Here is a 24106-nt window from a genome sequence, read left to right as displayed (position 1 = left end):
GGTTTTTAATGAGTCCAGCTGAGCACTCATTCTCACAAGCAATTAACCAAGGGTCCCCCTGTGACTTCTTTCCTGAACTACCTACATTTTCTGGTGAGCTGACTACAAACCTCAATGGGAACCTTTAATGGCAACACCATTTGGGCAAAACTAAAAACCCTTCACAATTCAATGCTGAACTGACCTTGGTTGCACCTTGTGGAAGATTCTAAATGTCTTTATTTACCTTTGCTCCATTAGATGGTGACAGTAGGGAACAGGGCTTCTTCTTCAGGCCCTCTGTTAGGGTGAGCAATGGTACTGGCCCCATTAGATGCACAGGTAAGACTAATGTACACTGTAAAAGGACACAATGCAAAGACAATAGGGTCATTATGAACACAACTGTTTGGAAAAATTATATTATCCACATTTGGGCTTCTTTGTACATAATATTTTACAGAGGCACAGTTACATGGCCTGCTTCTACTTGAAAATATAAAGCAGCAAGTAACACAAATTGCCACCACCGTCAACAAAGTCTTAAATAGACTTACCACGGAAGGACACCCCAACCACGAAATGCCGGAAGAGTTCCAGTTCCCCATAGACAGCGAGGGAGAACTTCAACGTCTGGAGGAATGGCTCCGGGATCCGGCAAATGACCGGAAAAAACATGCTATGGTAAATACCTATTTTTGACTACATTTAAAGGAACACGCCCACATTTTGGGATTTTAGCTTATTCACCGTATCCCCCAGAGTTAGATAAGTCCATACATACCTCTTTAATCCCGGGCGTGCCTTAACTCGGTCTGACGCAGCCACCGCTAGCCTAGCTTAGCACAAAGACTGGAACTAAATGGCTCCAGCTAGCATACTGCCCTCAATAAGTGACAAAATAACACGAAATTTTCCTATTTATATGTTGTGATTTGTATAGTCACACTGTGTACAAATAGTCTCGCGTAGCCAGACCTTCAATACTGAAGGTCTGGTGTTTTTCGCTGCTTTTTCTGGACAAAGCCCACCCACGAGCTGTTTGACCGACATGTCAAACAACCAATCACAGTTTGTTTCATCTAGCGTCACGTTTCGGACTCCCCACAATAACGAGCCGGCTGGCAACAACTCAGTTATTGAAATAACCAGCCGCAACCAAATAGTATCTAAATAAAAAACATTACTCACCATAGGACAACGTTGTGAACTTCATCAACAGCCACACCAATTAGACGATCCTGTTAAACGTCTGTTTGAAGCATATCTCTCCACTTTTTAACACATACAAGCAATTCAGGAGAACCAAACTTTTAAACTCCACTAACTGCCTTAAAGAAAACTCTTGGACGCCTTTTAGAGAGTCGATGCCGCGAACTATGCATATTTTTGAGAATCCAATGTTTAGCTGATCATGATAACTGCTCATTATTATCCACGTGAACACGACTGATTCTCTTCCTCAATGGAACGTCAGAGCTTTGTTTTCCAGGGACTGAAACTAATCGCGACACTCGCGTCTCCTGGAAATCCGTTTTTTTCCAACCAATCAAAGGCGACTTTAACATTTTCACAGGGTTTCCAGAAAAGTGTACGAAAAACATCAGACGTTCAGCCAACAGTTTGTGGGCGTGACGTCTGAGGCTGAGACTAGTGTACAAATAACAAGGTCATATGAGACACAGCTATCTTTTAACAGTATAAATACAGGGAACTATATTCTCAGAAGGCGAAGCACTGCTACTTGGGCGGAGTGATTTGCTCACAGCAGCACCCCCCCCACCCCCTGAGGAGCAGAGAGTTCGGTCAGAGTTGTGCTAATCACTCCGCCCAAGTAGCAGTGCTTCGCCTTCTGAGAATATAGTTCCCTGTATATACACTGTTAAAAGATAGCTGTGTCTCATATGAAAATTTTCGCGTTATTTTGTCCCTTATTGGGAGCAGTCTGCTAGCTGGAGCCATTTACTTCCAGTCTTTGTGCTAAGCTAAGCTAGTGGTGGCTGCATCAGACAGAGTTAAGGTACGCACGGAGATGAAAGAGGTATGTATGGACTTTTCTAACTCTGGGGGATACGGTGAATAAGCTAAAATCCCAAAATGTGTGCGTGTTCCTTTAAAAAGTATGACACACACAGGTCCTTTAAGGTTAGTACAGTAATTAACATACCTATATTTTCCTCCATCATCTCCATGTAGGTGATCTCCCTCTCCTCCGTTGGTGGTGTAGACGTTAAGAGGGTCACATGGAACATTTTAGCCAAAATTTTTAGCTGTGCCGTGGCCAAAAAGGTGAACTGGAAGGGTGTCCATGGACAATTCGGGTTCCAGAAGATGGCCTCCAAAACAATCCTTACCAGTAAGTAATTCTCCATCATAAAGTACATTTGTTACACCACCACATGTATTGGCCGTTATGTATGGAAGCATATGTAGCGAAAATCAAATAGGAAGTCAATCTGCAATGTGCAATAGACCTTTTGCGTGTTTGCAAACAGAGATTACTTTTTTTTGTGGGCGGAGCCCAACTGGTGGCAGAAAGTGACAGCTCCGCAATAGGGGTGTGAAGTGTTTTAGCGTTAAACTGTGATTTTTATAGAGCCGGTGTTCTGTAGAAGTCTGTTTCCTCTATATTTCTCTTAAGTGTAATGTTTCTCATAACGTTTTCACCAAGTTACGTTTATTTTTTAAATAAATTAAAAGTTTAAATGGCTTGGCTACTGATGTGTGTGCATGTATTCTGTATATAATTTATTAAATATTGCATCATTTTCCTGTTTTCAATGTATTCCTTATTTTGAGCCTATGTGTTTGTTCTACAACTATTATGTTTGCATGCAAATTAATTTCTATAGGCCTGTTTATATATTATTAACACTTTACATCGTGTGTGTGTGTGTGTTCTATGTTTATATATTTATTAGTAAACACCATAATTTAGAACAAACAGGAAGAAGACATAGGCTAAGATATAAGGTAAATAGAAGTAATAGAAAATGAAAAATTATGAAAACGGTGATATTATTGATATTATGAACTCATTCAAATCTTTAATCTTTCTAAATAAATTATAAACGTAACGTGATGAAAACGCTATAAGAGACACATAGAGGGACAAGACTTCGACAGAACACCGGATATCTTCTCTAATTATTTTATATTCTAATTAAGATTTCCAAATGATCTCATCACTCCAGTCTGTCCGGTTGAGGGCTTATTGCAACCATTAACGCCTACGTTTATCTTCAAATGGTGTCTTCGACGACGGTATACTATAAAAATGAAGGTCATCTATTTTGGCATTCCTATTCTGACACTCAACAGCACAACAAGACATTTTCTAGTGAGTTATATTGTTCGTTTCACTCGTGTCTCATTAATTTCCACTGTTTTTCTGCCACCACATTGCGTGCGTGACGTAACTGTGACGTCGACTCGCAAAAGGTCTATTGAAAAAAGGCATTACATTATGCAATTGACCTATGGCTAAGCCACGCCCCCTCCACTCACTCTGACAAACAGTCAACATTTGGTGACAGGCACTATTCTATTTGTAGATCACGTCAAATCATTATTTTTTAAACACAAAAACGCTCGACACAACTTAGACACTTTGAGGGAATTATCATCAGTGTCTCTACACATGAACTCGAGCATTGAGAACATTGTTGCTGACTGTACACAGAGTTTACTAAAAAAAATGTGTTGTCCAAAACCTTTCTTTTTAGTTAACTATGTGTAAACGAACAATGTTCTCAATGCTCAAGCCCTGCTGAAAAAAACAGCATACCAGCAAGACCAGCATATGTTGTGTTTTGGTGCTGGTTTGCTAATTAACACCAGCTAAACCAGCACCAAACCAGCAACTGCACCAGCATTAGCACCAGCTAAACCAGCACCAAACCATCATTGGCACAGCCATCCAATGCTGGTCATACCAGCAAGGCACAGCATATGTTGTGTTTTGGTGCTGGTATGCTGGTGACCACCAGCTAAACCAGCATAGACCAGCATAATTCCCATGCTGGTTTGATGCTGGATTTTTCAGACAGGGAGTTAATGTGTAGAGACACTGATGATACTTCGCCCAAAGTTTCAAGTTGTGTCGAGCCTTCTTAGTGTTTTAAAAATAGTTATTTTGTTGCGATCATGTATCAAAATAATGACGTTAACAGCTTTAAAGGAACACGCCACCCAATGCCAGTATTAATGTTCTTACCCTAACTTTCACGGGTTGAATCATACCTCTCCCGTCTCCGTTCGTGCACTCAATCTCTCTGGCGCGTTGCGTGAATACAGTTGCAGGTTTGGTAGTTTATATATGACCCAGTGCATGTAGTGTACTACAGACAATTTTGACATTTAAATATGTCATGTATATTTCTATTTGTTTGTCTCTTCAGTTTCCATCAGAAAGTGACAAATTTGCAAGCGACCACATCTGTCGAAGAAACGTCATCACTCGTGAAACGTCATCAATGCAGCCAGTTAAAGGAACACGCCCACATTTTGGGAATTGAGCTTATTCACAGTATTCCCAGGGTTAGATAAGTCCATAAATACCTTTCTCATCTCCGTGCGTGCTGTAACTCTGTCTGACGCAGCCCCCGCTAGCTTAGCTTAGCACAAAGACTGGAAGTGAATGGCTCCAGCTAGCAAACTGCTCCCATTAAGTGACAAAATAACACAAACATTTTCCTATTTATGTGTTGTGATTTGTATAGTCAAACCGTGTACAAATAACAAGGTCATATGAGACATAGCGATCTTTTAACCGTATACGTACTGCGAACTAGGGGTGGAACAATACATGTATTCGTTTCGAACCGAATCGGTACGGGGGTCACGGTTCGGTGCATGATTTTAAACTGAGAATTCACGGTATGAAAATAAAAAAACTTGCGTGCAAAATAATTAATGTAATGCGGAACTACTGTTATATACGCGGGTTGTTTATGGACAGCTAATCTGTTGCCCCGCTTTAGCTCTGAAGCTCTGATTGGCGCCGATGCATCCGAGCTCCGCCTATGTATGCGCTCTATCAGAGCCCGTCTTCTACATTCTCTGGCACTCTGCATTTTTTTTGTCACGTCGACGCCAGTCCAGTCAGTTAGTGAGCAGCGAGAGCGAGGATGGCAAGTGGTGTTCCACAAGAGTTAGACGCTCCGCTCAGCAGTTGTTAGGTATGTGAGGGGAAATACATCTAATCGGGGCTCTCAAGTCTCACGCATTCACCTTGACACACAGGCATTTCAGTCAGTTCAAACGCCACACTTTGTATTTCTCACGCTGAGAAGTAGGAGATAAATTGTCCTGCTATATACAACAGGCATACGCAGGGCAGTTCTGTCGAGTTCAGCTGCTTTCAGTTTTTTAAGCGTGCTCAACTTTACGCAGCGCCATCAGCGTCAGAGTACCGCGAGAAATCTTGCGGAGGAGGCTGATTTCAAATCGCTCTCGCGTTACTCAGGGGAATCTTCCAAGGAGGGGCTGTCGCGAGGAGAGAGAGTTCTGGAAACCAACTCCTGGTTGTCCAATACGGTGCCACCAACAGCACGCTCTCCTCGTCCTCCCGGATCTTGCATAGGGTTTGCGCAATGAGGCTCACCGGAGGGAGCGCGTATTTGCGCATGTTTCGCGGCCAGCTGTGTGCCAATGCATCCACGCCGAGCGAGTCGTCGGCTAGTGAATAGAACAGGCGACCATGAGTCATCTCTGGGGAAGCAAACAGATCTATCTGCGCTTTGCCGAAACGTCTCCAAATCTGCTGAACCGCTATGGAGTGTAGTCGCCATTCGCTGGGATGCGCAGCCCGAGAGAGCGCATCCGCCTCTACATTGAGTGTGCCCGTAATGTAAATGGCACGAAGAGACCTCAAATTCTTCTGACTCCAAGTGAGGAGGTGACGGGCGAGATGCGACAGGTGACGCGAAGCATCTGTGCAAACTATCGCATGCCTGGAGACCTGTCTCAGAGGCACACCGGCTTGGAGAAACGCACGGTCGGACCACGGAGTGAAAGTGCGATGACACGCAGGTGTAATGATAACACGGTGAATGCCGCGCAGCTACGCCTCGGGACTCGGTCGTGAAGCCAATACTGAAGCAGTCGCATATGAAGCAGGCCGAGTGGTGTCACAGCCGCAGCTGCTGCCATATGCCCCAGGAGCTTCTGAAATTGTTTCAGCGGGACCGCGCTCTTGCTCTTGAATGTATTCAGGCAAGTCAGAATCGACTGTACACGCGCTTCTGTCAGACGAGCTGTCAAATCGAGTCCAGTTCCATCCCAAGAAAAGAGATTCTCTGCTCGGGGCAAAGCTTGCTCTTTTCCCAGTTGACCCGAAGACCCAAACGAGCGAGGTGTTTTAAAGTTAAATCTCTGTGATCGCACAGCGTCTGACGTGTTTGAGGTATTATTAGCCAATCGTCTATATACGCGAGAATGCGCACACCTTTCTCTCTCAGGGGTTTTAAAGCCCCCTGCACTACTTTGGTGAATACACGGGGTGACAGAGAGAACCCGAATGGGAGGACTTTGTACTGGTATGCTCGCCCCTCGAACGCAAAGTGGAGAAACGGCCTGTGTCAGGGGAGAATCGATACGTGGAAGTACACGTCCTTCAGGTCGATAGATGCGAACCAATCGTTTGGACGAATGCATGGAAATATGCGCTTGGGCGTCAGCATTTTGAACGGCATTCTGTAAAGTGCACGATTCAGCGAACGCAGGTCCAGGATCGGTCGCAAGCCGCCGCTTTTCTTGGGTACAATAAAGTAAGGGCTGTAAAACCCCGACCCCATCTCGGCTGGAGGGACCGGCTCAATCGCGTCCTTCGCCAATAGGACAGCGATCTCTGCACGGAGGACGTGCGCATTGGCAGCTCTCACCGCAGTGAAACGAACGCCGGAGAATTTGGGGGGACGCTAGGCAAATTGGATTGCATAGCCGAGAGGAATCGTGCGTAAAAGCCAACGCGACGGGCTGGGAAGCTGTTCCCACGCCCCCAGATACCGTGCGAGAGGGACTAAAGGCACGATCGGTGTACCCGCGGTGGGCGCAACGGAGGTGAGCGCTGGTGTGTGCGTATTGGCCGCACCGACAGCAGTGTTGTGTATGGTAACACTCACCTGAGTCCGCTGCTTGGTGGGTGAGTAATGGAGGCTCTGCAGAAGACACTTAATGCCACTCGATGCACCCTCTGGCGAAGGAGGAGGAAGACGATGGGTTATGAGCCCGTGATTGTCTCCTATCCCCTGAGAAGTTGGAGAACGCGGTGGGGTTATGAGCCCGTGCGTTGCTCTCGTACTCCTCTGATGAGTCGGAGAACGATGGGGGGGATTATGAGCCCGCTCGTGTCTCCGGCACTCATCTGAAGACCTAGAGATGGAAGTGGAATTCGCTCTTTCTGTCATTGTGTGGGTGCCGACTGAAAAAGTCGGTGGAACAGAAAAATGAAACAAAGGATTCCCCAACTGGCCCTCCTCCGGTGGGTGGAGTGGTGCCTTCACCATCTCCTGAAGAGCGATCCCCTCCATCTAGGTCGCCCGTCTCAGGGCCGCTTCAATCTTCTTTTTCCACCCTTCGGAGCGGGCTGAGCGGGCGGGGCGGGCTGCTGACAAACGGTTCCTCGCTTCTCCGCCCCACGGAGGAACGGAGGCGGCCGCCGCAGGACGCCCTTGGCGAGGAGCAGGCTGAGGCGCCGACGTGGACAGGGCAGGCGCAGGACGCTTCCGACGTGGCATGATCTCAGCGATGGCCTCAGTCTGCTTCTTGGCCGTGGAGAATTGCTGCGCAAACTCCTCGACCGTCTCGCCGAACAGGCCGGTCTGGGAAACCGGAGCATTCAGGAGCCGGGTCTTATCAACATCCTTCATGTCTGCCAAACACAGCCAGAGATGGCATTCCTGGACTACCAGGGTAGACATCGCACGCCCGACAGCCCGTGCGGTGACCTTGGTCGCACGAAGCGCCAGATCAGTAGCCGCACGTAGTTCAGAGAACTCTGCCGAGTCGTGATCTCCCGCGTGCAGATCCCTCAGAGCCTTAGCCTGGTGAACCTGCAGCAATGCCATGGCATGCAGGGCTGAAGCTGCCTCCCCACAGGCTTTGTAAGCAGCACCGGTTAGCGCGGAAGACTGCTTACAGGCCCGTGAGGGGAGAGTAGGCTGGTCCCGCCAGGAGGAAGCAACACCGGCCGGACACAAATGCATCGCGACCGGCCGCTACACTGACGGGATACCAGTATACCCCCTGGCATCTGCACCCTCGAGAGAGGTGAGGGGTGAAGGCTGAAACGTTTTCCACGACCGCGTCAGCTCTTCATGCACCTCGGGGAAGAAGGGCACAGAGGGCGAGGACTGAGAACCCCTGGCACCCCCGAAGTTCCAATCATCAAGGCGGGATGGTTCAGGTGGGGGAGGTTCAGTCCACTCCAAGCCAACCCCTCTCAGGGTCGAACGCAGGACCCGCAACCCGACCCGAAGGCGGGAGCGGCACCTCCGCTGGCAACGGATCAGGGCGCTGGGAGCTGCTGGACGAACCAGCAGACCGACCCAGCACCGTTATACAGAGGTCATCCTTCGCAAGTCTGGTAGCTGCGCCCTTAGCAGCACCAGACTTGGAAGGCGGGGGCCGTTGCCGGAGGAATGACACCCGTCTCCGCAAATCCGCCATAGTCATGCCCTCGCAGACGGAGCATGAAGTATCACGCAACACTGCCTCTGCGTGCTGGAGCCCCAGACACGAAAGACAATGCTCGTGGCCATCCCGGGGGGCGATGAACACACCGCATCCAGCAACGGAGCACGGACGGAAATCCATCTTTAAAAAGAAGACCCCGACCGTGACACGAATGAGTGGCTGTCTTTTAGGGAAATCACTCTTTGTGCAAGCTGGTGAAACAAACAGGGAGAGGCAATGCACTCACTCAAACTCAAGTCCTAAATTAAAGAGACAGAGAGAGAGAGAGAAAGGGTGGAGAAAACACTGCGAGCCTCCGCTGAGGTGTCTTTACCCAACCAACTTCAGCAAGCTGAGATATTTTCCTCTTAGAACAGGGATCTACAAAGATCAGATTACAGCTTCTCGTGAGCAGATGTCTGCCGGCCTCGAAGCAATAAAAGCTGATTTGGTATTATGCACATGCGGCTTATATACGCACCTGGCGGGGCGGCGCCGGCATTACGCAAATACCTGCATGCCAAGTTCATTGGCGTTTTTATAGTTTCTCAAAGTAGATAGGTCACCCGTGAAGCGGTTCCCAATTCGTCGGTCACGACGTGACATCGTAGTGACCGACTGAAAAGGAACTAGACTTATTTACTTAGGTAATTTTGCTCATCAAGAAAAAGCATCTTAATTTAAGAATTTTTAAATATTTCTACTGAAAACAAAAAAAATACTAAGTGAGAAAGCCATTTTTTGCAGTGTATATTCTCATTATTTTTTAACACATCTATAGTTATGCGCTGGCACAGGTTTAGGGGCCAGTCACACCAAAAGCGTTTATGGCAGTTGCAGGCGCCTTTTTTGAATGATATCCTATAGCGCGCACGCGTTTTTGAAGGAGCGCTGAGAGCTTAGAAGCGCCCGACGTCATTCAAGTCTTTCCATTGTCCAATCGAATGAGGGGAGAGGCGGGCCTTACGTTGTGGTGAGGGAAGTTTACAGTTGCTTTGAAGAACCGGACTCCACTCGCTCACTCTCTCCTGCGTGTTTGTGCACCTCTCACCCTTAAACAAGGTCAGAGCAAGCGCCCTCTTTTTAAAGTTTCTGCTAATATGACAGTTAACAGCAAAAGAGCGCTCACACTTCAATATTTGATTGACAAGACTGCTGACTCGGTGGTTGCTTAGCAATATGAAAAGCCGCGTTGCATTGCTATTTTTTTTAAAAAGGCAGTGCGTCACGCCTTGCTTTTGCAAGCGTTTAAAGCGCTTTTGGTGTGACTGGCCCCTTAGACTCTTTTGACTCCACACAGAAACAGCAATGCGTGCGGCATGACATAAGGAACATCCTGGATCTGTTTTTCGCTCTTCTTTATTCTTTTTTTATGTATTATAGAAGTATTGGATCGGGACTCGGTATCGGCAGATACTCAAAATCAAATGACTCGGACTCGAGGACAAAAAACCTGATTGGGACATCCCTAGCTCAAAGTGTCTTCTATCTAATGATACCACAGTTATGCTTATACTCTAAATGGTTTAGTAAAAAGTATGTCTTTTCATGGTTTTGGCCAGAGTGGGGGTGCTTTTCAAGAGATTAAGTAAATGTGTTAATTAGGGATGGGAATTGATAAGAATTTAACAATTCCGATTCCATTATCGATGTTGCTTATCGATCCGATTCCTTATCGATTCTCTTATCGATTCTCATTGGGTGAGGGAATAAGCACAAATTTGTATGTTTGTATTAACTAGCTTTAATATCTGTTCAGAAGACACAGAACAGAGTATACACAAATTATGTGTAGCAACCTCAGAACAAACTTAAAAGTAGGTGAGTTAAAGTAAAGTCCAGGGACCTATAGCCTAGGGCAGTGTTTCTCAACCAGTAATAATGTGATATAAAACTAGGAATTAATAAAACAGAACTAGACTGACATAAAAACATGCAACTTTTGGTCAAGCATGCATTTGTTATTTTCTTTTGAAAAGACATGATGCTGGACAAAATACAGCAAATTAACCTACCGAAATGCAGGGGCATCTACTGTGGCAAACGGATGCAAACCCTTTACCACAAACTGAGTCACTGCTAATTGTGTATTTTAGTTTAATTTTCCAAGCGTCTGTGCTTTATCAGCGTGTTGTCTTGGGAAAAATTACTTTACAAAAAAATGTTCACTACATTCTAAAACATAGAATCATACTGTGTAGTCCTTTTATATTGCATGTTAAAATTGATTTAATACATAATTACATAAAAATTGTGTAGTACTTTTACTTAAGTAAAAAACATTACTTGACTTTTAATGTACTTAAATTTTAAATATAAACCAAAAACTTTATGAAAATTATGAAATGTAGTGGAGTTAAATTATGATAATATGCTTTGGAATGTATGTTTTCAAAAAAAAAAAAAAACTGATAAAATACAAATACTTGAAAATGTACTTTTAAGTAGAAATACTTAAGTAGTGTCCGCCTCTACTGCTCGGTGAAATTTGTTTATACTTGCCTCTGTCATTTTATTCCTCCCTGCCTCTGTAAACGGAGTAGATAGAGGTGCACAAGAGATACTTTCTGCAGCCTCTGAGCCAGTGTGAGACCCAGCCAGACTCTGGCCGTCATCAATTTGATGGAGAATGACAACGGAGATTATCCGTATAGTAAAAGTTTACATAATGAAATCATTGCGAAATCATTGTTGTACTGCAGAGTGAATCTTCTTTTACAGCAGTCATTGATTTTTGCATTCAGTTTTATTTTTATTTTTGCTATGTGTGTTACATCCCCATAAGGGAGAAACAATGAAGGAGGATAGACGCATAATTGATGGTCACAATACACTCTTTATTTTCCTAATCACATGACAAAGTCTCTCAAACTATCGTATGCCGCAACACCAATCCATATCTCGGTCCTGGCCAGCGATCGACTGGAAGATGGAACGCTGTCGCGAGGACACCAAGCAGGAAGCTTTTACCATGAACGCACCTGTGCACCGGTGCACCCAATCCACTTGATTACCTCAGCAACGCAGCACACCTGGAAGAGAATCAAAACACAGAGACACGGCAAAAACACACCAGCCACACACAGCTGTGACACTCCCCCCCTTAAGAAAAGGAAACCAATAAGTTTCCGTCAACAATAAATCATCACCACTCTAATAAACAATTTAGTATAGGCCTATACATACACATCAACAATAACCCCCCCATGTGAATAGGATAATAAATAGAAAAACAAACCTGTTAATTCTCCGTTCAACACAACAGCTTACAGAAGGGTTTCACAATGGTACCCTAGACAATGCGTCGGCCACTATATTTTCTGAGCCCTTTACATACCTAACATCTAAATGAAAGGGCTGAAGGAAAAGACACCAACGCATAAGCCGCTGATTCGGATTTTTCAGAGAATGTAAAAATGTAAGCGGATTATGGTCACTATAAACTATTACCGCTGAGCTATTCCCACCTTAATACACTTCGAAATGTTGGAGGGCTAGAATTAATGCAAGTGCCTCTTTTTCAATTGTGGAGTAATTCCTCTGATGACTATTGAATTTTCGCAAGAAAAAACAAACCGGGCGCTCCATACCTCCATCATCCTCTTGAATTAACACTGCCCCTGCTCCCTCCTTACTGGCGTCTACCTGAATTTTAAAAGTCTTCTCCAGCTGATGTGCCATTAGAACAGTGCTGTAGTCAGCAACGATTTCACTGCCTCAAATGCATTCTGGCAAGATTCAGACCAAACAAACAGGAATTTGGCTTTTAACAGGTCCGTTAAGGGGGCAACCACTGTCGAAAAGTTTCTACAGAAACAGCGGTAGAACCCTACTAGCCCTAAAAAACTCATTAATTCCTTTTTAGTGACCGGAACAGGATACTCATCAATTGCTCTCACTTTCTCTCTCACCGGACGGACCTGTCCCTGCCCCACTACCTTACCAAGATATGTGACGGTTGCTCCTGCAAATTCGCACTTAGCAAGATTCAATGTAAGATTTGCTTGAGAGAGTCAACCTAAAAGCAAGTGCAATCGCTGTAGATGTTCTGACCACGTATCACTTACCACGATTGTATCATCCAAATAGACCGGCACGCCCTTTAGTCCAACAGTGACTCTATTCATCATTCTTTGAAACGTCGCCGGTGCGTTTCGAAGACCGAAACTCATAACTCGGTAAGAAAATAGTCCATTAGGTGTTATAAATGACGACACTTCGCGGGCGTGCTCCGTCAACGGAATCTGCCAATAGCCTTTAAGTAAATCTAGTTTTGTCACAAATTTTGCAGCACCGACCTGATCGACACAGTCCTCCATTCTCGGCAGAGGAAAGGAATCTGGTCTCGTAACAGAATTGAGTTTCCTATAATCCGTACAAAAACGGAATGTACCATCAGCTTTTTTTTACCAGCAAACACGGCGAGGACCAACTGGAAAATGAAGGCTCGGCTAATCCGTTCCCTTTCAGTCGGTCACTACGACGTCACGTCGTGAACGACGAATTGGGAACCGCTTCGCGGGTGACCTATCTGCTTCGAGAAACCTTTAAAACGCCAATGAACTTGGCATGCAGATAATTGCATCTGCCGGCGCCGCCCCGCCGCACAAGTATTTAATGAGCGGCAGGTGCAGTTATCAAATCAGCTTTTTAGCTTCGAAAGCTGGCAGACTGACTGCTCACGAGAAGCTACTCTCTGCTCTTTGGAGAACTCTGCGTGTTCGAATTGGTTGGGCAAAGGCATTTCAGCGGAGGCTCGCGGGTGTTCCACCTCTCTTTTTAATTTTTTGACTTTTTTCTCACTCTTAGTTGAGTGTGTGCGTAGCCGTTCCCCTGTGTGCTTCATCAACATCAGCACATTAAAAGAGTATTTCCTCTAAAAGAGTATTGCGGTGTTCTGCGTCTTTTTAAAGACAGTATTTCACTTGCACTGAGACGGGAGCGTCTTTTTAAAGATGTCTTTCCGTCCGTGTTTCTGGGTGGCCACGATCGTTTTCTCTCATGCGCAAGAGTGCATGCTGAGGCTGCGATCGTGGAGGGTTCATACTCCTAAGAGAGCATGAACCTCTTGGATGGCGGAGACGGGTTTCGTACCTCCGGGAACGTCACCCCCTTTTTTCCATTGCGGAGCCCCGTTAAAGGTGCGGTGGCAAAACTCCGGAAATCTTATCTCCGTATAAACGGTGCTGAATGGGTTAGCTGGTTCGTCCAGTGACTCTCAGCACCCCCATCCACAGCCAGAGGTGCTGTAAGAGACGGGTGGCGCGTGTTCTACGCGCTCTCGTCCTCTTTCAGTCCTCACGAGGATTCTATGTCTGTCACAGCATCGGCGAGGGGGTCGTCTATTCGGTCGCCGACTCGGACCCACTCCCGGCTTTGGGTTGGGTAGGGGCTCCCGTACTTGACCCCAAGTGGCGGCCATGTACGCTCGGGAGCGCGGAGACGGTCTGTGTGGAGCGGAGAGCTCCTACCCCACCGCACCGTCCCGCCTAGATGATTGGCACTTCAGGACTGCAAGAACAGCCCCAACCTTCTGTGCCTTTCTTCCCGGGGTGCATGTTGGTTGACACGGTCGTGGAAAACTCGTTTTCCTCCCGGAACCGACCGTTCAGCCATCAACTCTCACCTCTCCTGACGGCGGGGCCGCTAAGGGTTATGCTGCTCCAAGAGACCAGCCTCCCTCCCCTCACAGACCCACGGACTTGTGAGAGGCGGCCTCTGCCGTGCGCGCCATGGCGTGATGCAGGTCCGCCAGGCTAAGGCACTGAAGGATCTGCACAGGTGAGGTCACAGTCCGGCAACTAAAGAATCCTGTGTGGCTCTGACCTGGCGCTCTGAGCGACTGGGTTCACCCCACAGGCCGCCGGATGTGCTATGCCCACCCCCGGTGGTCCAGGAACGCCATCTCTGGTTGTGTCTTGCGGGCATTAAGTAGGTCGTTAATAATCGTCCTAATGTTCAATTTTAGACCAGCCATTTCGGCGACGCGGCTGAGAGTGTCCAACAATGATTGGCCGCTTTAGAGCAGACTGAGGCATCATGCCACGTCGGAGCCTAGCTGCCCCCTCCGTTACGTCAGTATATTGGTCTGCTTTTCGCCGAGGGCGTCCTGCTACGGCTTTTTTTGTTCCTTCATCCCGGCAGCTCTGAGGAACCTGTCGTAAGCAGTACACCCGCCCACTCAGCCCGCTACAGAGGTGGAAAATGAAACTTAGCGGCTCTGAGTCGGGCAATCTGAAGATGGAGAGGATCGCTCTTCAGGAGATGATGAAAGCATCATTCCCCCCCCCACCCCGGAGGAGGGGCGGGTGGGGAATCCTTGGTTTCGTTTTGTGTTCCGCCGACTTCAATCGGCACCCACTAACCTCAAAGAGCGAATTCCTCTTCTTTCTCCAGATCACCGGAGGCATATAGGAGTTTCGGACGGGCTCAAAACCCTAAGTTCTCCTCTTCCTCATTCGCCAGCGGATGTATCGAGCGGGACATCTACAAAGGAGCCTTTGCTCAGCATCCATCAGCGGTTTCGGGTGAGTGTTTCATTACACACAACATCTCACAATGCGGCCAAAGAGCACGCGTCGTTGAGTTCCCCGTCTCCGCTCGCCACGGGTACACATCGTGCCGTTAATTTCCTCTCGCTTGGTATCTGGGGGCCTGGGAAGAGCTTCCCAGCCCATCGCGTTGGCTTTTACGCACGATCCGTCTCTGTTATACATTTAATTTGCCCGGCTACCTCCCAAATATTCAGGCTTCATCACGCTGAAGGCTGCCGATGCACACGTACTGCGTGCGGAAGATTGCTGTCCTATTGGCGAAGGACGCGATCGAGCCGGTCCCCCCAGCCGAGATAAAGTCGGGGCTTTACAGCCCTTACTTCATTGTACCCAAGAAGAGTGGCGGGTTGCGTCCGATCCTAGATCTGCGTACTGAATCGAGAATTCACAGAATTCACATTCACAGAATGCTGTTTAAAATGTTTACGCAGAGGAGCATATTTTAATTAGGGATGCACAGAAATGAAAATTCTTGGCCGAAACCGAAAAAAGGAAACCAAGGCCGAAACACCGAAACCGAAACACCGAAATAAATTATTATGCCAGTTATTAGTACAATTGCATTTATGGCTATCACTGTGTACTAACTTTACTAGGGGTGTGTGACGAATAAAAAAAACTCACAGTTTGGATCACATTACAGTTTTTGAGGCACAGATCAGATTATTTTTCGGATCAGCAAAAAGGTGGGAAAAATCTAATAAACAATAAAGAAATTGCAAACATTTATAAAAAAAAAACAAAGTTGTACATTAATAAGGTCTGAAATAAGCATTTTAACACAACTGAATGCTATTTTCACATATTATCTGTTCTGTTGTCAGACATATAGGGGCAGTTTCCCGGACAGGGATTAGACTAGTCCTAGACTTAAACACTTTTAAGAGCTCTCTAAACTGAAAACAACTTGCACTGACATATCTTAAAATACATCAGGGCTCTTTGTTTTACCTCAACATGCACACAGGTAATGTTTCTAGTAAGGCATGTTTGTTAAAACTAGTTATATTTCCTAATTATACTAAGGCCTAGTCCTGGATTAAGGTAATCCTGGTCCGGGAAACCGCCCCATAGTGGCGTTTTCCCAGACAGGGATTAGACTAGTCCTAGACTAAAATAAATATAAGAGCTGTCCAAACTGAAAACATCTTGCTCTGACATATCTTAAAATACATCAGTGCCCTTAGTTTGGCCTCAAAATGCACACAAGTAATGTTTTTAGTAAGGCATATTTGCTTAAACTAATTATATTTCCTAATTAAACTAAGGCCTAGTTCTGGCTTAAGCTAATCTCTGTCCAGGAAACCACCCCAAAGACTATTAAAATGGTGACTAAACATGACCCAATAACCTTGTGTTTAATCCAACCAGCTGTTACTTTAACTACTAAGTTACTAAAATCTTGATTTATAAACGAGACATCGCAGACAATTAGGCGCAAATTAAAAAATTGCCATTACACAGAGTTACTACAGAAGGCATGTGCGGGCATAGGAGAGAGAGAGAGCCCGCGCACAAGCACATAGAGAACCAGTGTGTGTGGGAAAACATTGCTAACCTTTCACGATAAACTCGAATCGATCGTCTTCTCTGTCAGTAACATCTGACGTTTACGTGAAAATGCAAGTACACAGAGGAATCCGCATGGAAAACACGTCCAACTTTTAATTCTTTCACTCAGTGTCATGTATGAGAGGCGCTGTCTAGGGGCTTCACGCACAGAAAGAGAGAGCGTGAGAGAGAGAGAGCGTGAGAGAGAGAGAGCGTGCACAAGAGAGGCACCACCAAGCGCTCACAACAATAAATGAAGCCGTTTTAAATTAAAATAAAAATGTAAATGTTGCCACCATTGTTGATTTTGTGGCGCACACAAACAAATAAATGTATGGATAACACTGCCAGGAGCAGAAGCCGCCATTTCGCGAGATTAATGTAAACAGCGTGACGCGTTTCCATTTTCGGCTGGATTTTTTATTTCGGCCCGAAACCGATAATGCCATTTTCGGCCGAAATTTCGGTGCATCCCTAATTTTAATGCATCCGCCCATAGGATTGGTTTGCAGCCTTCAACCTGAAGGACGCGTACTTTCATGTCTCCATACTTCCCCGACACAGGCCGTTTCTCCGCTTTGTGTTCGAGGGGAGGGCATATCAGTACAAAGTCTCACCCTTCGGGCTTTCTCTCTCTCTCCCTGTGTCTTCACGAAAGTTGCGGAGGGCGCACTGCAGCCCCTGAGAGAGAGAGCGGTGTTTGCGTTTTGGCGTATTGGCTCATAATAGCTCAGTTTCGTCAGATGCTGTGCACACACATAGATTGTGTACTTAAACACCTCGCTCGTCTCGTTCTTCAGGTCAACTGGGGAAAGAGTAAACTTTGCCCCGTGCAGAGAATCTCTTTTCTCGGAATGTAACGGGATTTGGTCGATTTAACAACACGTCTCATAGAAGCGCGTGTTCAGTCAATTCTGACTTGCCTAAACATTTAAAGGCAGGGTTGCGGTTCCACTGAGATAATTTTAGAAACTTCTGGGGCATATGGCAGTAGCTGCGGCGGTGACACCGCTCGGGCTGCTCCATATGAGACTGCTTCAGTGTTGGCTTTATGACCGAGTCCCGAGGAGAGCGTGGCTCACCGGCTTTCACAGTATTATAATTACATCGAGATGCCGTCACACTTTCACCCCGTGGTCAGACCCAACGTTTCTCAGGGTGTGGATGCCACTGAGATAGGTCTCCAGGCATGCTATTGTTGGTAAAGATGCCTCTACAACGGGGTGGGGAGCCACGTACGGCGGGCTCGTCGCTTCGGGGGTCTGGTTTCTCACTATGAAAACTTTGACGCTCCTCGCATTGGCTTCTATTAAAAGGATAGGGGATCTTCATGCATTATCGGTCAACGATTCGTGCCTTCAGTTCGGGCCGGCTGAATCCAGCATTAAACTGAGACCCCGCCCGGGCTACATCCCTAAAGTTTCCACCACTCCCTTTAGAGATCAGGTGGTGAACTTACAAGCGCTGCCTTCGGAGGCAGACCCAGCTATGGCTTTGTTATGTCCTGTACGTGCACTACGTGTGTATGTGGATCGCACTCAAAGCTTTCGGACCTCAGAACAGCTCTTTGTCTGTTACGGTGGTCAGCAGAAAGGGAAAGCTGTCACTAAACAGAGGATGTCTCATTGGATTGTAGACACAATCACCCTGGCTTATGAGAAACAGGGCATTCCTTGCCCTTTTGGTTTGAGAGCCCATTCAACCAGAAGCGTGGCTTCATCTTGGGCTTTGGCTCGTGGTTCCTCGCTTTCAGATATTTGTAGAGCTGCTGGCTGGGCGACACCTAATACGTTCACTAGATTCTACAGTGTTCGTGTTGAGCCGGTATCCTCTCGAGTTCTTTCGTCAGATCAGTGAGAACATCAAGGAACAGCTCCTGTGTCGGCTTGGAGCCTTTCTTTTTGGCTGCGCAAAAACCGTACCATTATGGAAGGCCATCGGAGCAAAAACGGTACAAAAACAGTTTTTTGTCTTCTCCACCGCTTGGTGGCCGATGTTGCGGAGCATCGGCTGCCAGCCTCTCACTAGATGTATCCTTGACTATCTGGGTGAGGCTAGCGCCCACATTGCGCCCCCTAGTGGTTTCTTTGTGAGTATTTCCATGGAAAGTTTCTGATTTACCATGTTTCCCTTAGCGGAGTTCGTTCCGCGCCTCTCTAGTGTTGCTAAGAGAGTGTATTTTTTATAGACCTCGTGTCTTTTTATCCATCACCTTAGTGGTAAACCCCTAGAGGGTTTTCTTCCGCAGCGATCTTAGTCCCGCCTGACGAGTTCGCTTCCCAGTTCGCCTAGTCACTATCGTGGGTTAAGGTGTGTGACCGGCCTCTGCTTCAACCCCATTTCCGTTCACTTAAAGAGGAGAGTCGGAGGGTTTACACAGGCACTGGAAGGGTCAGCTTCAGTGGCGCTTTGGTAGGGATTCCCAATTCGTCGGTCACGACGTAACGTCGTCGTGACCGACTGAAAGGGAACGTCTCGGTTACATATGTAACCCTCGTTCCCTGAAGGAAGGGAACGGAGACGTCACATCCCGTCGCCACAGTTTGCTGTTCCACTGCTGATATCGGCCGGACCCTTTCCTTCTGTCCAACTTTCTCAGCAAAAAATAGCTGATTTGATAACTGCACCTGCCGCTCATTAAATACCTGTGCGGCGGGGCGGCGCCGGCAGATGCAATTATCTGCATGCCAAGTTCATTGGCGTTTTAAAGGTTTCTCGAAGCAGATAGGTCACCCGCGAAACGGTTCCCAATTCGTCGGTCACGACGTGACGTCTCCGTTCCCTTCCTTCAGGGAACGAGGGTTACATATGTAACCGAGACGTTATCCAGCAAATACTGGACTTCCTCTTCCAATAACTCACGTTTATTGAGCGGAACCCTGTAAAACCGCTGGCGAACAGGAGCAGCCTCGCCCACCTCAATATCATGCTCCACCTGTGTCGTTTGGGTAGGAACATCTGAAAACAGCTCTGGGAACTCAGAAAGCAAATTAATCAGTTCTTGACTTTGCGTCGCATCTAAATGTTTAAGATTAGAAGACAGATTTTTCAACGTTTCAGAATTCTTTAAACGACCCATTAACACACAATCATCAGGAGATTCTAACTCATCCACAGGCATAGCCATGTCCGGCGTACCATCTGACTGAGGAGAGCTGTCCACCAGCACCACAGGCGCCACTGGCGCTAATACCGGTCGGTTACGCTGATAGTAAGGTTTTAAAAGATTTACATGACAAACTTGGGATCTCTTTTTTCTGTTTGGCGTCAAAATCGTGTAGATGTCCATAGCCCCACAATGTATTATCTCATACGGACCAGTATATTTAACTTGGAACGGGGAATTTACCATAGGCAGAAGCGCTAGGACCTGATCTCCTACACTAAACTTCCGATGCTCAGTATAAGGGTCAAACAACTTTTTCATTTTCCCTTGAGTTTTATTCAAACATTTCTCAGCTAACTCCCCAGCCAATGAAAGCCGACGACGGAAACCCATACTCAGACAATTTTTTTGGTGGCTCCAAATCAATCCACTGATCACATAAACCAGCTAATAACCCCCGAACTTTATGTGCAAAAACCAGCTTGTTTGGGCTGAAACCAATACTCTGCTGCGTGACTTCCCTGGCTGCTAACATCAACCACGGCAGACCGTCCTCCCAGTCCCGCTGCATTTTCAGACAATATGCTCTCAATAAAGATTTTAACGTTGAATGAAATCGTTCAAGTGCCCCTTGACTCTGAGCGTGGATCGCTGTTGACATATTGTGTTTAACACCCAACTCAATAAGTACCTCCGCAAACATTTTAGAAGTAAAATTACTGCCTTGGTCTGATTGAATCATTTTTGGTAACACCTCTGGTTCGGTTTTCCGGTAAGCTGGCACGTATGACAGGTCTTGATAAAACTGGCAACATCCCTTTTGATACGAGGCCAGTAAAAGTAACGAAGAATTCTGTCATAAGTTTTCTGAACACCTGCATGACCGGCAAGCTGATCGTGGGCCATTTTCAACACTAACAAGCGAAACTTTACTGGTTTCACAACCTGAATAACAGAATCTCCCATGCCATCAAGCGCATGCGGAGACCACTTCCTCAGTAAAATACCCTGTTCAATAAAATAGCCTTGCGATCTTTCACTAATTTCAACGTGGTCAACAACTTGTTCAAATTGGGGTTTTAACGTTTCATCACTCTGCTGTTCAATTGACAATTCTTCCCGAGATATTGCAATGGGATAATCACTCAAAACGAAGTGCGATGTAGCGTCATTAATCTCATCTTCAGCCTTAGGCTGAGCCCCAGACCGAGTCACCACACACGCCACAAATACTTCTGGGTATTGCTGCACGCTTTCATCCAGACCATTAGTACAAGATGGTATCTCATTCACAATCAGAGACGGTGATTCATTAACCCAAACGCGTCCGCCGGCTAAGTTATTTCCGAGTATCAGCGAAACGCCATCAACAGGTAGAACAGGGCGTATACCAAGATCTACCACTCCATGTACTAGGTTACAAGTCAAATTAACTTTATGCAGGGGAACATGTATTAAGCCCAATCCCACGAATCAAAAGCAAGTTACCAGTATGCGACTCACTTGAGAAGGGTAACACGGACTCCAATATAAATTACTTGGATGACCCAGTGTCCCGTAGAATTTTTACCGCCACCTTCTCCTCAAGACCTGGGAGTGACACAAAACCATCAGAAATGAATGGTTCAAATAACTGATGGTGATTCTCTACATTCTTAGGCGATACCACCGGCATTCCCTTTAAAGTACCAGACTGATTTAAAACAGGAACAGACGTAGCTAAGACAGCCGGCTTCACGGAATGGGCATGTTTAACTAATTTTGACTTAAGCACTGGACAATTTGACTTCCAATGTCCTTTACCCAGACAATAATTACAATTATCATAGTCACTTGCTGTCTTCTTCAAAAAACGCCTGGCTGGACCCATAGGAACAGAAACATTCCCCCGTGAATAAAACTTGACATTCACTAAATTTTTCAGCACGGGGTTTATGTATAAGTTCCCAGCCATCCACCAGCAATGCAGCTTCTGGAGCAGTTTTAATCTGTTGCTCCGCAACATAAGTTGCTACATTCTCAGGAATTGTATTTCTGTATTGTTCAAATAAAATTAACTCTCTCAGCTTAACCATTGTTGTACTATCTGCCGCTGTACACCACCGATCAAACTGCATAGTCAATTGTCTTACGAACTCAACATTTGTTTTGTTCACTTTTCTCTGTAACATACTGATATTTCTGTTATTGGCATCACTAATGATGCCATCTCCTTTTATATACCACTGGAATACCTCCGAAGGTTTGCGGCAGAAGACATGATCACGGCTCTGACAGATAACACAAATGAGTACAATTTCCAAAAGAGAGAAGTTTTCATAAACAACAAAATGGGATTACTATCATTGAACATGTCTTTAAACACAGCTAAACACAGTAAATACCAGTTTTCTTTCAGTTTATCTGGTTTTGTAAATACAAACTGAGCATATTTTTTATAATAAATGATTTTTCATAAAAATATGTTTTTGTCTGGTTATTATGTATTGTGTGATTATGTTTATGGATAAATAGGATACTATTATTGGGGTAGATAAACAGTACACCCTGCAGAGTAACTCTTAGATGTTATTAACATTTGTTCAGACAGTGACTGAAATCACAGCAATTCTGCTACACCAAAGGCCCAATGCTGCAATATATCAACATTTCCATAAAAACTTACCAAAATGTCAAAAATGTAAAAACCCAATGATTTTTGCATTAGAGGACTCCTATAACAACATATAAAAGGTTCAATATTTTTTTCAAAGTTTTTTTCTAGTGTGTAGTGCTATCAGTGATATTTACCCATCAGTTTTGTATGCAAGGGTATTTCTGTGTACAATTTATGCTAACATCTGTTTATAACTCTCTTACAGGTCTGCATCCCTCTCATCAGTACAAAACTATGAAGTGGAAAAACTTGTACACACTTTTTGGACATAAAGTTATCTGGTAACATGAGCCACATGAAGTTTACAGCTCTGTTTTTTATCAGTTTCTTAGTTTATACAAGTTAAGTTTTTGATAGTGTTCGTTTCCAAATAAACTGAAAATGTCATACTGACCTTCATTTCTATTTTGATTATATTGTTAACTTCTTAATGAACCTCAAACAAACATGCATACATATATTTGTCCTCCTCACATTCTTTACTGTAGTTCCCTCCCACATTCCTGCCTAAAGGCTCATTAGGCAGCTCATTATGCGACTATTTTGTTGCTCAGCTGTCAATCAATCCTTCTCGCATACGGCCCTTCTAAACAAAAAGTGTCTTACAATTTCTAAATCAATATATTGTTTTATGTGAATGAGTAGGCAGAATGATTTTCATTTTTCTCTCAAAAATACAAACATGTACATACATGTAGCTCATATAAAATTGTGGCCCAGTTTGTGCTGAACGCATTGTTATGAGACACTTGCCATTATTATGTTTTAAAGCAACTGAAAAAAGACCAAATGTAAGAGCATGTCACAACCTTTGCCTGTGTACCAAAATGGTCGGACCCCAGAGGGTTAAATAGTTTCCTAGCAAGCAAAATATTGTTTGCTTCTGTGACTTTTTTACATATTGGTAATGGCTTTAGTATGTATATTTATCCTTTGGACCTAAGGATTATTGTCCCAAACTTTATGTTTTGATCTTTTATTAATAGTTTATAATATTCCAGAGAGTAGCACAACACTAAAAATGTATGTAATTTTTTGTCAATTTAGAGAGTGGTCTTAATGGCAAGGCATAAAAAAAAAAGTTTGGTTCTGGTTGGTTGTCAGTTTAGGTGATGGGTCGGTAGGGATTTTATTTTATTTTATTTATTTTTTTTTTTCAGTGGCAGCAAGGGATAGGTAGGAAATTGTTACATTTTTAAATTGAATAGCGGATATATGAGGTGACGTTGGCTATATTGCGTGTTTGTCTCACGCAGCGCAGCACGTCTCCACGGATTATCTCTTTTGTCATAATCAGGATTTGACATTAACTTTTTTGCTCACCAGCCAAAGTGGCTAGTTTTTCAAAGTTACTAGCCACTCAGCATTTTCACCGGCCAAATTTTTGTTGCTGGTAAAATCAATTTTATATGATTAAACTTGACTTTGGCATCCTAAAATGACTTTAATTGGAGCAAATTTACTTGCTAAATTAGATGCAGACTGAATTTCAAATGCAGTCTGACTACCCAAATTAAGACAACATTTATTAGCTGGTATATAGCTGGTATATCAGTATAGATCATATCATATATTTAGGTGCAT

The 24106-nt window shown here is 45.2% G+C and overlaps 1 protein-coding gene across 1 annotated transcript; it reads left to right on the top strand.

Moving 5' to 3' along the window:
* Positions 1–7: 7 nt before the first annotated feature.
* On the top strand, positions 8–22863 carry LOC141358791 (uncharacterized). The gene is made up of 5 exons (XM_073860504.1): positions 8–93; positions 241–321; positions 443–663; positions 2176–2335; positions 22728–22863. Exons 1-5 carry the CDS (start codon positions 9–11, stop codon positions 22805–22807), a joined length of 627 nt encoding a protein of 208 aa, XP_073716605.1. The 5' UTR covers position 8; the 3' UTR covers positions 22808–22863.
* Positions 22864–24106: the final 1243 nt, after the last annotated feature.

Source organism: Misgurnus anguillicaudatus, chromosome 22, assembly GCF_027580225.2.
Source record: "Misgurnus anguillicaudatus chromosome 22, ASM2758022v2, whole genome shotgun sequence".
Lineage (NCBI taxonomy): Eukaryota > Metazoa > Chordata > Actinopteri > Cypriniformes > Cobitidae > Misgurnus > Misgurnus anguillicaudatus.
This window is presented reverse-complemented; position numbering and strand designations above follow the sequence as displayed.

Bases quoted from the DNA above. Each gene is read 5' to 3' on its own strand.
- LOC141358791 (XM_073860504.1), top strand. From the start codon at position 9: ATGAGTCCAGCTGAGCACTCATTCTCACAAGCAATTAACCAAGGGTCC. The intron at 664-2,175 runs GTAAATACCTAT...ATCTCCATGTAG, and splicing joins ACCGGAAAAAACATGCTATG to GTGATCTCCCTCTCCTCCGT. The intron at 2,336-22,727 runs GTAAGTAATTCT...ACTCTCTTACAG, and splicing joins CTCCAAAACAATCCTTACCA to GTCTGCATCCCTCTCATCAG.